Source organism: Galleria mellonella, unplaced genomic scaffold, assembly GCF_026898425.1.
Source record: "Galleria mellonella isolate WM207_F2 unplaced genomic scaffold, CSIRO_AGI_GalMel_v1 utg200, whole genome shotgun sequence".
NCBI lineage: Eukaryota > Metazoa > Arthropoda > Insecta > Lepidoptera > Pyralidae > Galleria > Galleria mellonella.
The window spans coordinates 2,308,918-2,324,002 of record NW_026442034.1 but is presented as its reverse complement, the minus strand read 5'-3'; the positions used below and the strand labels follow the sequence as shown (position 1 = coordinate 2,324,002).

General features: G+C 34.7%; 2 protein-coding genes across 3 annotated transcripts in view; one reads left to right on the top strand and one right to left on the bottom strand.

Annotated features, from left to right (window-relative positions):
• Nucleotides 1-14,118, top strand: part of LOC113509459 (protein shifted) — a 29,028-nt gene extending 14,910 nt beyond the window's left edge. The window contains exons 3-8 of one of the 2 annotated variants that reach the window (XM_052894277.1): nucleotides 253-492; nucleotides 1,116-1,280; nucleotides 8,218-8,418; nucleotides 11,622-11,717; nucleotides 13,044-13,247; nucleotides 13,877-14,118. In XM_052894277.1, the coding sequence (XP_052750237.1) occupies nucleotides 253-492; nucleotides 1,116-1,280; nucleotides 8,218-8,418; nucleotides 11,622-11,717; nucleotides 13,044-13,247; nucleotides 13,877-13,920 (950 nt within the window). In that variant the 3' untranslated portion in view covers nucleotides 13,921-14,118. The remainder of the gene's footprint in view (nucleotides 1-252; nucleotides 493-1,115; nucleotides 1,281-8,217; nucleotides 8,419-11,621; nucleotides 11,718-13,043; nucleotides 13,248-13,876) is intronic. The other variant, XM_052894278.1, reaches the window with a different exon arrangement.
• LOC113513089 (5-demethoxyubiquinone hydroxylase, mitochondrial) lies at nucleotides 9,416-15,072 on the bottom strand. Its single transcript, XM_031913222.2, has 4 exons — nucleotides 14,913-15,072; nucleotides 11,499-11,581; nucleotides 10,362-10,590; nucleotides 9,416-9,759 (listed from the first exon to the last, which is right to left on the bottom strand). Exons 2-4 carry the CDS (start codon nucleotides 11,568-11,570, stop codon nucleotides 9,482-9,484), a joined length of 579 nt encoding a protein of 192 aa, XP_031769082.2. The 5' UTR covers nucleotides 11,571-11,581; nucleotides 14,913-15,072; the 3' UTR covers nucleotides 9,416-9,481.
• Between the last annotated feature and the right edge of the window lie 13 nt (nucleotides 15,073-15,085).

Sequence of the window (15,085 nt, the reverse complement as noted above, 5' to 3'; positions counted from 1 at the left end):
ATTTATACGTAACATCTCTTGCACACATGTGTCCGTGTAACTCACGGATTAGGGCCTGCAGAAAACCAATGTTGTAGCTTCAGATATGAAACTGCGATATACTCGTATGCTGAGTTAGGTCCTTTGCACAAACACTGCTACATTCATTTCGTTATATATTTATTTATTATTATATTTATATGTTTTTCTTTTTAATCTAAAAAAAAAATCGTAACAAAGGAAGAATGATTCTGAATGTAATTAATATTACAGGCATATCAATGCAAATATTCGCAATAATGAACGGCCACATATCGCCGTACATACTGGACCCGAACTTCTCGCTGAAGCTGCCCGTCATACCCTCGGAGGTGGGTTACGTAAACTTCACGTGGAAGTCCAGGAAGAGATACGAGTACAACTTCGACACACTGACGTCGTCCGACCTCAAAGTGTTGAAGCCGCCGGTTCTCTCCATCAAAACTAAAGGCCGGGTGCCTAAAACGCCTAAAGGTATTGTAAATTATCTAATAAGTATTATAATGACAGATTTAAGGTACTCTTGTACTATTTATACCTAACTGCTAGTAATAGCGCTATGTTATTTGTGACTAACCGTTACTTTGTCGTGTACTCCCAGCATAGAATGGGTCGCCTTGTCCTTTCCCGTGGCCGTTGTAAGAGGCAACTAAGGGAACTCAATAGGTGAGCGATAGGCAACAGCATCCTATTTAAAACATCACTAAATTCTTACTGTGATTGCTAATCCGTGTGTCAAGCGTGTGGTAACCGTCGCCTATAAACATGAGCAGTACTATGGACATAACAGTGTATACTGTTATGTCCATAGTACTGCTGTATGCCCATGATACCCCCCATGCGTTACCATTCCTGAGGACTCAGGTGTTATTTCTCTATATCCCGTAAATTCACTACCTTATCCCACCCTTCAAACCGAAACACAGCCATGCAAACACAACTGCTTCACGGTAGAAATACGAATGGGACAGAGGTGCTCAATCAAACGACTTTTGTACAAAATCTCCCTCTGTCCTATTCTATGTCCGGGACCACACGGCCGAAAAAAAATCTAATACTGGATTTCAATTCAGTACTAATAGCAGTTTTGTTCACAGAGTTCAGTATATTTTTACCGTGTGTGGGCAACAGTAGCGGCGTAGCATCCTTCGGTATAAGTCTAGAACTCAAAACGGTACATAATGTATCGCTAAAAGGCACCCCATTAAAGTTAAGTCTAAAGAAGGAATGCGCACAGAGAGGTGTGTATTTAGAAAGGACAGGTATTGTATCGCCAACGCATTATAACACTTCTCGCCTGTGTTTTCGTATTTGTAGCTATGCCATAAAAAAAAATATTACCAAAATTTTTTTAATTTTTTATTCAATAAAACAAATGACGGTTGCCTGTGCAGTGCTTACACTATGTGAAAGATATTCGAACTATCATCGTATTTAGTAAGTGGTTATTTACTTTTCTTACTACTTACAAAAGTTACTTTTACGAGAACACATGTGTCGTGCTTTATTTATTTATTTTTTAACATTAATTCGTTTTCAAATATATATAAAGGTACAGGCAAAAATTATGGATGATTACTTATCTTATCTTATCTTATATTTCTCATATGGGGTCAGCTAAGCCGATGCACGTCGACTCATAAGGATCTTTTGTGTTTCCCCCTGCCTTATACCATCATTTTATAAATCCTATGTGTTACCCTAACGCTTTCCCGCGGTTTAAGATATCTGTAGTCCCCTGGCTCTAGATAAGCCGTTCCTAGTAGACTCATACGCATACTTGCCAACGAATCGCAGTTGCACATCAATTGTTCCATGGATTCCGATTTCTCCCCGCACAGTCTGCACAGTGTGTCCGAAGATAGACCCATCTTGTGTAGTATATGCCTTATTGGCATATGTCCAGTTAGGGCTCCCATAATGAGTCTTGCCTGTTGTCTGCCACCGCTGTAGATGAGTTTATCCCATCCCTCAACATTGTCATTTAAGAACTTTTTAGAATGTCTAAGACCCTTCAAAGTCCTCCATTTTTCCAATACTTATCTTACTGAGGCGATGACTGTACGTGGGAGATATTTAGGAAAAAATATGAGGGATTCCAATACCATCAATGGATGCTAAAAAAGAGATGTTGCATCTTTATGCATCTATTATCGAATATGTGATGGAGAGTGCTCTGAGGAATTGTTCGGATTGATGCCTGCTAATCACCATCTTACAACCCGCCACAAACTAAAGTTCCATCCCAATCGTTTTGATGAGTAGCAATCCTCCACCGTTCGTTTTTCAAGGCACATTCTTCCAATCTTTGGAATCAACTTCCAGCAACAGGAAAAAAGCATATTTCTTGTTAAAAGGCCGGCAGCACATCTATAACGCCTTTGATCTTGCGAGTGATTATAGGCGGCGGTAGTCACTTACCATCAGCTCAGCTGCATGCTCGTTTGCCCCCGGTGTTATAATAAAACAGTAATTTTTTGAGATTTTGTCTGTCTGTCTGCATGTTTGTTCCGGCACTACACAAAAACTACTGCATCAAATTGAATGCGGTATTAACAATTATATCCCTGAAGATCTTACTCATAATCTGGCATGTGTTCTATCATGATGCACAATCTAGGAGCAGTTTGTTTCGTTGGCTTTTCTATTTCTGAAATCCACGCGTATCAAGTAACTGGTAAAAATCTAGAAATAAATACATAATAAAACAATACTACATTACTGAATAAATAAGACGGAGTTTTTATCATACAGGTCATTAATTATAGGCGGGGGCTAATTACAATGTAAGATTAATTGTAATGTTTTTATCTCATTCGTTTATAATTTACGTTCAGTGATTGCTTTTTAAGAGTCTAAACATATCGTCATAGTCGTAGAATACTGACGGATCTATATATATGTAATCTTTGTCAGATCCGTCAGTATTCTACGACTATGACGATATTGTTATAGATAGAGTCATTCCATTTGAAATCGTCTAATCGGCAAAGCTGACCCATTTTAGATTTTAGTGTAACTTTGAGGGACTCTTCTCTAGGGTTCCTAAGAATGAAATTTACACGAATTTGATTTTTATAAGCGCTTGATTCCGCGCATTTAAGTAAAAACTTCAAAATATTGATTTTTTTTAGCTTAATTAATTTTTCCTCAAAGTTTTTTCTTTTTGAAGATTTTTCCATTATTGAACCGTAATTCTTAGGTGAATAGATAGTAGTTTAAGTATACCAAATAATAATTTGCTCAATAAATACCTACCATTAGCGACAGCGTGCTGAAAATGAGTGTTTTTTAGTCATTTTTCGTGAATTTTAAGGGACTCTAGTGTCTTAACTGTTTGGAGTTAACAACTTCTGGTCGGCAGGAATTAAGTACACATATCATAGATAAAATTCAGCCATTGATCGACTTGAGCCGCCCACTCTTTATGGAAGATAACTTTGTTTGAAGTTTTGAAATTTTGAAAAATCGCATTATTCAGCCTGTAAAATGAATGTGTCTACTGCGAGATAAAATTCTGAACTTCTCAGAATCTTTTGTTCTAACCTTCAACTTTGGACGACTGCATTGCTTGTTTTGTTATTTTAATGTTTAGTGCATGTCCCAGCTGTTTTTTGACAACAAAAATCACGTCAATTTTTTTTATATTATAATAAAGAATATCATACGACGAATCTAATAAAAAAGTGAGGATTAGTGAAAGTATTTTACAATGATTACTAGTTCATTATTTTTGCCTAAACCTTTAATAAAAACATCAAATAAATTGTGTTATCTCGTGACAATTCTAATACACCATACTGAAATGTATATATATATATATATATATATATATATATATATATATATATATATATATATATATATATATATATATATATATATATATATTATCGAACGTATATACTTATAATTTTTGGTCTGATTATAACATTTAAATTCTTTGCCTTTGTCCTTTTGTTTCATCGTTACAATGGTGTATTAGAACTAGGATTAGTATAATCCGCTTTATTAATGAAACATTTCATGCTTCTTAGCCATTTTTAGCCCATAAAGTGTGCAAATGTCAAACGGTGGCGTTTGCGAGGTACTAAAACATTGCATTTCATTTAGTCCAAGCTCAAATATATTTTGCTTATGCTACTAATAAAAATTTATATGGCTGTATACGAAGGTGTGAACCGCCATAACATTTGATGGCATAAAGAGTAGTCTTTGTATAGTTAGGTAGGTACTGTGGATTTGTGTTAACGTTGAACAATACGGTAATAGATATTTTATGAGTGCATTGTTTTCGGATTTATGATTACTTATATACCTATAGGGCTGCCATCCGTCCGGAATTCCCCGGATTTGTCCTAGTTTGAAGAGCGTCCGGGGGCCGTCCGACAGTGGTTTTGAAATGTCTTTTGTTGTCAAGGGAAATCCAATTTTTTTATAGGTAGGTGATCAATTGAAATAAATATTAGTTACAAATTCATCCATAATATTTTTTTTATACAACTTAAAATGGCAAACAAGCTGACGGCCCACCTGATGGAAAGTGTTAACCGTCGCCTATAGACATGAGCAGTATAACAGAGTATACTGTTTCGTCCATGATACCCCCCATGCGTTGCCATTCATGAGGACTCAGGTGTTATTCCTCTGTACCCTGTTAATTTACGCCATATCCCACCCTTTAAACCGAAACACAGCCATGCAAACACAACTGCTTCACTGTAGAAACACGAATGGGACAGAGGTACCCAAGCAATCGACTTTTGTACAAAGTCTCCTTCTGGTAGACCCGCATTCAAGAAGGCTCGGCAAAATAGTGTCCGGGGAAAAAATCATATTTCGTCCAAATGTCCGGGATTTTTGCCATGTCTATCCGGTGTTGGCAATTTAGGTGATGGTAGCCCTAGCTTATACATAAGAGATTGCATCTATATGTCGCCAAGTGAGTTCATTAACGTATTATTTTAGTATATTTCTGAATTAATAGGAAAATTCTGAATCATTGGTAGGTAAATTTTGTATCATTTTAGACATTTATAGTTTTTAGTAGAACATAATATCTTCACAATAGCCATCTATAAGAGACGGCCTTGAGCCATCATCACATGAAATCATAACTTCATCTAGCATGATCCAAATATTCCTAACAAAATTGTTAAGGGGAAATGGATTATTAATAAGGGGGCTTAACAGACCCATTGCTAGCAACATCTATCAGGAACTCTTCTTGATAGATTCTCTACGTGGGTGATATTTAAGGAAAAATAATATTGAAACTGATATGTAGGCGCGAAAACAATAACTTTTACAAATTTTGTCTATAGGTTTCTATCTTTGCTTTGGCATCAAACAAAAGTTATTGCACCAAATTGGATACGATTTTCACAGTTGTGTCCCTGAAGGTCTAAATTTAAAATTAAACTTTAATGTGTGTTATACGCTATTTAGAAGTGGAGTAATTCATTAGTATTTCAAATTTTGAAATCCACGCGTACGAAGAAACGAGCAAAAATTTAGTGATTACATAGGTACATAGAACAAAGATAGTACTTGCGGTATATGGGTGTCGTAAGAGGCAATTAAGGGAACTTATTGGTCGAGGGATGGGCAGCAGCGTCCCTGCTACAATATCATTAAAGCCAATATATTGCTAATCCGCCTGCATCTTATGCAGCAATCAATCCAAGCATGGCAGCTACTGACAAAACTTTCCTTATGGGGGAGGCCTATGTTCAGAAGTGGACAGCTGATGTGACGGCTGATGTGATGATGTTGCGGTATAGGTAGTATATTTTTAAAGATGGAACTTAACAAGCGGAAGGATCAGAACAGAAGGAAGAATTTTCTGAGGGTGACTGAAAGAAATCCCTTTATATATATATAAAGGGATTTCTGATGAATAGGGATATATATTTACAATAATATTACTATAATATAATCTTCATCGTGCTTCCGATCAAACTGTTTATAATTACTCCTCTCCATCCTAAGGTTGCCTGGAAGAGATCACTTTTAGCGATAAGGTCGCCTATTGTTTTCTCATTTTGATTATTTCATGTTCTGTTTACAACTGTAATCTTTTGGAGGAAACAATAAAGAGTATCTATCTATCTAACCCTTTAAGGGATAAGTCCGTCTGTGTACATTTTTGTTACATATATACTATCGATAATACAAGTCAAAGTAAAATAGCATATAAATAAATAAACATAATGGCGGTTCACACGGTAAACATTTATTATAGGCAGTGGCTATTATTAAACTGTGTCGTGTGCGTTACGGCCCGCCGCAAGCCTGAGCGTGTACACTCAGGCGGTATTAACACGAATGCATTGTTTTTTCTGGTGCCTTGTCGCGGAGTCCGCTGATTGGCTGAACTCACGGTGCCTCTGCTCACAGCATTTGCGTTTTTAGGTTTGTACATACATTCTGCTTGCTTTCTAGATCATGCTTGATAGAAACAAATCTTACTAATGTAATTAAATTGTAATTTTTGTTATGCAAATTTAGAATGGCAAACAAGATGACGGCCCACTAAATGGAAAGTGGTAACTGTCGCCTGTCGCCTATGAGCAGTATCATGTACATAACAGAGTATACTGTTTCGCCCATGATATCCCCCATGCGTTGCCATTCCTGAGAACTCAGGTGTTATTCCTCTGTATCCTGTAAATTCACAGCCATATCCCACCCTTCAAATTGAAACACAGCCATGCAAACAACTGCCTCACGGTAGAAATACGAATGAAACAGGTGTCCAAGCAAACGACTTTTGTACAAAATCTTCTTCTGGTAAAATGTCTGTACATAGAAGAAATTTAACAAAAAATTACATGAGATATCTTATTAAGAGCAATAGAAGTCAAAACAAAAAAAAAATTACATACGATTTTCTTCTTGTAAGTCGAACTTAAATTCTGGTATCATGTTTCATTTTAATATGCTTTAGGAATTGTCCTTCCGAAGGTCTGATTTAAAATCTAGTGTATATTTTACACGTCGTCTAGAAAAGGTTACCTACTTCCAAAATTGACGCAAAGTTGCGGGCAAAAGCTAGTGATATTGTGTTATTCTTGGTACCCTATTTAATGTTGGTACAATCATTAATACATCGTCTTCAACAATCTGTTTAATGATGAATTGAATGAAAAGAACAGAGAGAGATTTTATGGAGAATTATTTGTTGATTAGAATGGAATATAAATATCTACACGATTGTAGTTGGCGATGATGATGATGATGATGATGATAAGGTGGACCTGGTCTGGACCAGGCCTACTTCATGCACAGAATGGTTTAAACCATAAAGGCATTTTGTAACTAGTTTATTTTTTATGCAAATTAGAATGGCGAACAAGCTGACAGCCTACTTGATAAGGAAGTGGTAACCTTTACCTATAGACATAAAAAATAGCCATAACAGACTATATATATATATATATATATATATATATATATATATATATATATATATATATATACCCCATGATAGACCTCATACGTTGTCATTTCTGAAAACTAAGGGGTTATGAAGAAGGTTTTTGAGTGGCTACCCCGTACGGGTAAACGCAGTATAAGACGACCCCTCCCCCCACTAGATGGAGTGACGACGTCAAATGCATTGCAGGGAGTCAGTGGATGCAGTTGGCTTAGGACCGTTCCTTATGGCAGTCTATAAGGGAGGCCTATGTCCAGCAGTGGGCGAATAATAGCTGAAATAATGATTAAAATGAAGGGGTTATGCTTCTGTGCCCTGCAATTTCACAGCCATTGTAGTGAATATCAAAACATACTTTTCCATAATTTCTCCCAATAACCTAGATACTGTCGTCTCTTCGGATATTTAATGACATTATGTATGTATTAGAACGGAATCGAATTCACGTGTACTGTGAGATATAGTGACGATCGCAGTAAATGATTAGGTTGCACATTTTATTCCTCATTATTAGTGATTTACTTTCTTAAATTGACTGTCCCGAGAATTGAACCCAGGACCCACGATACTTAGCACTGGTAATTCCATTCCATACATAATTTAATTCGTCATTTATAAAAAGAAACAGAAATAAATAATACCAAAATAAAACACTTCAATTTTATTTTTTGGATGAATTTGAAAAAAAAATGTAAAATCTAAAAACAGAATTAATATAGCTATGATATTTATTAAGATAAAAATAAAAAATAAATTCACAGAACCGGATCCGGAATGCGACAAAAAATGTGCTAATCAAGGTCGGTGCAACCATGAAAAAATATGCCAGTGCCCCGATGGGTATATGGGGCAGCATTGCCGTACTGCGCTTTGTTACCCCCAGTGCTTGAATGGCGGTAACTGTACAGCACCGGGGGTGTGCTCATGCCCGCCGGGGTATCAAGGCAGGAATTGTGAAGGAGGTATGTGAATTTAATTGTACAGGGTCGTAGCTAGAACATATGTTTAAGGTTTAATTTTCTTGGGGCCTTCCATTTTAAGGTAGGGCATTGGAACTTTTAACATAGGACACATCGCCCCTCAATTCCTCCCCCCTTCCCCTAGCTACGGCCATGTAATTGTTAAATAATTTATCCTTAGTTTAAACCACGGCTTCGTCGTCTATGTATAAATTGTATATTTATTAATTTTAGTGTATTTGTTATTTAAATTATAACTTTTTATGACTGTAACATTGATTGTCGCAATGCCTAATTTTAACAGTACATAATAATTACATCAAAATTTCTTAAATTCAGGCTTAGTGTTGTATTCAATCATTTTAACGAAGAGTTTAATATTTGTATGCCTAATAACGGCGGAACATGGCGATCTAAACTATTTTTTAAATATATTATACTATATAACAAAATTCATACCTATATTTATGCAATTTTTTTTTATACAACTTAGAATGGCAAACAAGCTGACGGCCCACCTGATAGAAAGTGGTAATCGTCGCCTATAGACATGAGCGGTACCATGTACATAACAGAGTATACTGTTTCGCCCATTATACCCCGCATGCGTTGCCATTCCTGAGGACTCAGGTGTTATTCCTCTGTGCCCTGTAAATTCACGCCATATCCCACCCTTCAAACCGAAACACAGCCATGCAAACACAACTGCTTCACGGTTGAAACACGAATGGGACAGAGGTATCCAAGCAATCGACTTTTGTACAAAGTGTCCCTCTGGTCTCAAATACATGATTGACTTGACTATGTATTAAATTACATGTACAATAGAATATATATATATATATATATATATATATATATACATATATATATATATATATATATATATATATATATATATATATATATATATATATACATATATTCTTCATATTTACAATTGAAGATTAATTTTTTTAAGGATTTGTATTTTTTATATTTGATAAATAATAGACAAGTCTAAATAACTAGCAATATATTCTGTAAAATATTATGTAATTTTAAAAATATACTATATAATAGTAACCTATATGCGTTTCGATATCTCTATGGCCACTTTACAACCAGCTTTAATAACTTCAGTGAGAGCTCTATAGAACGGCGCTTGCTCGGCGCCGTGTTCGATCCCTGTGTCGTGGTGCTCCTGTTCCTCATCACGGAACTTGGTGATGGTCTCCAGAATGTCCTTGTCTATGTTGGGGTCCTCCATAAGCGTCCGAAGCTGGTCGTTGTAATGATCAACTATGACTGTTTCTACCGCGACAGTGCACGCCATTGCAGCTTCCTTGCCCAGAAGTGCCGTACCTGAAAAAAATAAAATGATGGATAGAGCGTAGTGCCCCTGATATTGTTGGCGTTCATATGCAATAGTAACCGCTTACCATCAGGTGGACCGTATGTTTGTTTGCCACCTCAATGTTCTAAAATAAAAAGAAAAAAAAAAAGAAAATCTCAGGATTTTGAGATACAAACTTTTTACTATATTATTTTAATAATATTATTACAAGTAATTATTTTAATTTTAACTAAATTTAAAGAGATTGCTTAGCAATAAGACCGCCTTTTGTACTTATATACGTATTGAAAATTGTTCAACAAATCCTGTTATGTTGGTGTAATAAAGTGTTAAATAAATAAAATAAATAAATAACAAAATAATAGTCATATTGGACTTTCTATAAAAATTAAACACTATTCTATTACCTCAAATAGTAAAATAAATTAGTGTCTATGCTCATTATTTTTCATAAATTTTTATAATTGCTTTAAATGTCTTTAAATAATAGAGAAGACCTAAGCCCAGGTTTATTATAATTGACAGCATATAACTGAAATTATTAAGATTATCAGGCTCATATCTCTGTAAAATGTACCTCTTAAATTTGTTTACAAGCAACTACACTCACCAGCTCCAAGTGCAAAACCAGCTATGTTCCATATCGGTGTGAGCGCGGTAGGGCGCACTCTGTACTCGTTGATAAGCTCTTCGAACTTCTCGCGGTGTCGTTTCTCCTGTTCCCACATATGCTTGATCAACGGCCCCTCGGCTGTGGAGCCCAGCACTGCCATTTGGCCCGCGTATATTCTGTCCGCGCCCAGTTCACCTGCGTGATCCACACGTATCATTTTATCCAACTGCAAACATGACAAATACATTTTGTTAGATTGCCGACGAGATAATATGACTTTCATTTATTTAGTTGCCAATAAATTATTTTTACAGATCTCTATTTTTATTGTGAAGTACAAAAATTCGCTTTATAGTCTTATATGCATGCAAGTGCATTGATGGGTAGGTACATAACTTCAGTTATGTTATTTCAGTTAAGTTTTACTGTTTCTTTTATATATATATATATATATATATATATATATATATATATATATATAAAGTAGTAAAATTAAGCCGTATAGGAAGAGCACTGCTTATCCTAAAGTACAGGATTTACCTAATTAGGGAGCAGGGTTTCACCTATATTTAAAAATGTTTGTAACATTTATTTCGATATAAACTTCTTATTATTATTATTATTAATTAATTACGATAAAAACTAAAAAAAAAGTCTTCAGTTATTCATTAGGTTGACAATAATAAAATCATAATAGTATATTAAAAAATCAATAAAAAAAATGTCTTTCTATCTCCTAAGTATATAAATATGATAATAAGATAATACCGTCTTTACAAAAAAAACGTTTACGCTCACTTTTTTACTTTATCCGAGCAGTAAGTACTTTATATTATTCTCAATTTCGTGTATAATATAGTATATGTCATATATGTATGTGTTTATATATTTATATATGTTTATTATTTATATATATTTATTCGTTTATATATGTAATTTTAGTATGTATGTATTTGGTTATTTACATGTCTGCATGTTTGTTACTCAATCACCCTTGAACACATTTTTAATTTTAATAAAATTTGATACACTGGTAAGTTATATCCTAACACAGGATATTTTATATACTAAGTCACACGGGTAAAGCCGCGAGAAACAGCTATTATAAATTATGATATTAACAAATATACTTACATGGGGATTTCTTTTCCAATAAGGTACATGTGGTCTCGTTGCTTGTAGCAACCGAACCGTCGGTCGAACCATTGTCACTTGGCCTGAAAGAGAATGCACGTCTAATGAAATAAGTTGTTCCAGGTATATGCTCACAGAAGTGTTTGAATGGTGGCAAATGCATACAAAAAGATACCTGCCAGTGCACTAAAGGGTATTATGGATTAAGGTGTGAATTCTGTAAGTATTGGCATTGTTTTCAACAATTTCATATTCCTTATTTACATTCTACTTTTTTTTTTATATATACAACTTAGAATGGCAAACAAGCTGACGGCCCACCTGATGGAAAGTGGTAACCGTTGCCTATAGACGTGAGCAGTACCATGCACATAACAGAGTATACTGCTTCGCCCATGATACCCCCATGCGTTGCCATTCCTGAGGACTCAGATGTTATTCCTCTGTACCCAGTAAATTCACGCCATATCCCACCCTTCAAACCGAAACACAGCCATGCAAACACAACTGCTTCACGGTAGAAACACGAATGGGACAGAGGTACCCAAGCAAACGACTTTTGTACAAAGTATCCCTCTGGTAGTCTCTACTTGCTTACTTAAGATATAAAATGGATAAATTAATACAGTTATTATAACTATAAGTAGACAGTTATATTATTTGCCTTGTAGACCCGGCTTCGAATAGGCTACCTTTTTTGCCGTGGAAATAGTAAGAGGCGACTAAGGGAACTTAATGGTCAAGGGATGGGCAGCAGCGTCCCTCTTAAAACATCACCGAAGGCTAACTGCGATTGCCAACTCGCCTGCCAAGCATGGCAACTAATGGCAAATCCCCCTTTATGTAGGAGGCCTATGTACAGCAGTGGACAGTTTGTCTGATATGATAATGATGGTGATATTATTTGTACATCGTGATAAGGATCCTATGATAACAACCTGTTACAGTCCTGTTACAGTCGCTGGGCACAGGTGCGGCCTTATATTAAGAGATCTTAGCAACCTTTTTCACCAGAGGGAGACTTTGTACAAAAAATTTTATATAAAAATTTGCTTAAGTACCTCTGTCCCATGCGTGTTTCAACCATAAAGCAGTTGCGTTTGTATAGCTGTTTCGGTCTGAAGGGTGGGATATGGCGTGAATTTACTGAGTACAGAGGAATAACACCAGAGTCCTCAGGAATGGCAACGCATAAGTGGTATCGTAGGCGAAACAGTATACTCTGTTATGTCCACGGTACTGGTCACGCCTACAGGCGACGGTTACCACTTTCCATCAGGTGGGCCGTCAGCTTGTTTGCCATTCTAAGTTGTATAAAAAAAGGAAAGCAAATATTATTCACGTAATTTACTACGTAGTATCACAAATTAATCAGGTGTTTAGATATAAATTTTTATATTAGTTTATCGTATTTTTTTAAGCAACTTAGAATGACAAACAATTTGACGACCCAATTAATGGAAAGTGGTGACCATCACCTGTAAACTCAACAATAGATATTTTAATGAAACCTTAGGAATATTTATAAGTGTTTCCCAATTTCAGCAAAATGTGTAATCCCATGTCTGAACGGTGGACGGTGCAAAGGTGTGAACAAATGCCGCTGCCCCATCGGCTTCGGCGGGGACCATTGCGAAGTGGGGATGCGCGGGGGTGAATGCACGCGACCCTGCTGGCACGGGACGTGCGTCGGCGGCGTGTGCCAGTGCGAGCCTGGCTGGTGGGGGCGGAACTGTCGGCGCTCATATGGTATTTCTTTATCGCCACCATAATAATCCATGAACATCCCACTGCTGGAGATGGATATTTGCCCACTACACCCATGGGGATCAGGCATCTTAGTTCAGATTTGAGTTTTTTTTTTCTAGCACTATACCTATACATTCATTATAGTATAATTTATAGAAATAAGCTTATTAACCTATATATACTTAGATCAGTAATAACAACTATCATTATTATTATCATCAAGAATTAGGTTATTAGACCCCATAACTAACAATCCCTTTCCCCCTTCAAAAATAGGTTAACAGCAAAAACATTTAATATCATTGAAAATATATTATTTTATTAATTCAAAAGCTACTTAGCTTACTTCTAACATAAAATAACATTCAAGACAGTTGGGAGATCTAGATGAGATATCAGATAAAGTTCACTATGTCATTTAATACCAGTATTAAATAGAGTAGAAAACTTCCAAATTAAAAAAAAAATATAGTTATATGGGTAGTTACTATAAAATTGGATGTTACAAAAATATTATAATAATTTATTTATTTTTTATAATATGGTCAACATTACAAAAGGTGGACTTAATCCTATATAATATTCTTTTCCAGTCAAACAGAAAATAATACTCATATTTTTTTTAACAGGCTCATCTGAAGAATCCAGTGAACGTAAACCCAGACCGCGATGATGAAACAAAATTATTGTTGCAAATAATATAACTATTTACTTAATAAGTAATGATGTGATTTCTTAATTTTATTATTTTAATTTTTATATACATAACTTTATGTAAATGAAATACTTATTAATAATTAGTCATTTAGATTGTAAGTTCTATGTCATTTAGGTTAAAAAAAATGCAATATAAAATGATAAGAGATTATAAGAGTGTTCTTTTTTTCACCCTTCAACAATGGCAAATTTATTGTGAATATATTTGCACCAGGGCCCTTGTGGTATAAATACAAAGGAATACAGAGAGAATCCACCATGAAATGTAATTCTAAATTTTCTGCCTCAATTTTGTGTTTTTGTTCATACTGAAGTAGACCGAGTAAATGAAACTTAACATTTCATTCATAATAAATCCTACAATAAAAGTCCAAAAAGACAATATATTAACATTTTTATAATTTTTAACAGTATGTATTAAATTATATAATAAATTTGTTGGTCAGCTCCAAAAATTTGAAAAACATTTCATTAGAGGCCCTCAGATAACAAATGTTTTATCGAATTAAAATAACTGATTCAATAAACAAATGTTTTTGTGCATACATATGATACATAATATTAATTTGATATTATCATTAAGCTGCTAAGTTTTCCTTTACATGTATCCTACTAAAACAAAATTAAAAAAAGATAAATATTGAAGAGAATAAACAGAAACAAGGCTACCCAATAGGTAACTAGGATTGAAGCAACACTTTATCAGGGATTATAATTATATTTTGGAGTAAAATTTGTCATAACCTATATCCAGTTTTACATTTACATCTCGATTTTTATTATGCTTTATAAATAAATGTACAGTTAATAGCAAATCTATAATTTTATTATAAATCTAATGTATGTATTTATTTCATTAAAAATAACAAGTATTAGAATAAAAAAAATGCTATTGGGACGATATTATTGATAGTCAAGTACACTATTAATAATTTAACAGATAATTACCTATTTTTTCCAAATGGTACAGAAATTAATGCAATTAACAACTATTACAGTGTTATTATCCCTAGAATTTGGGAATAAAATACTATTTTACTAGATTACACTTTTGTCAACAATAAAACTGACAGAAATTGTGGATATTGTTTACATTCGTATGTCAAAAATACTTCGTGAAA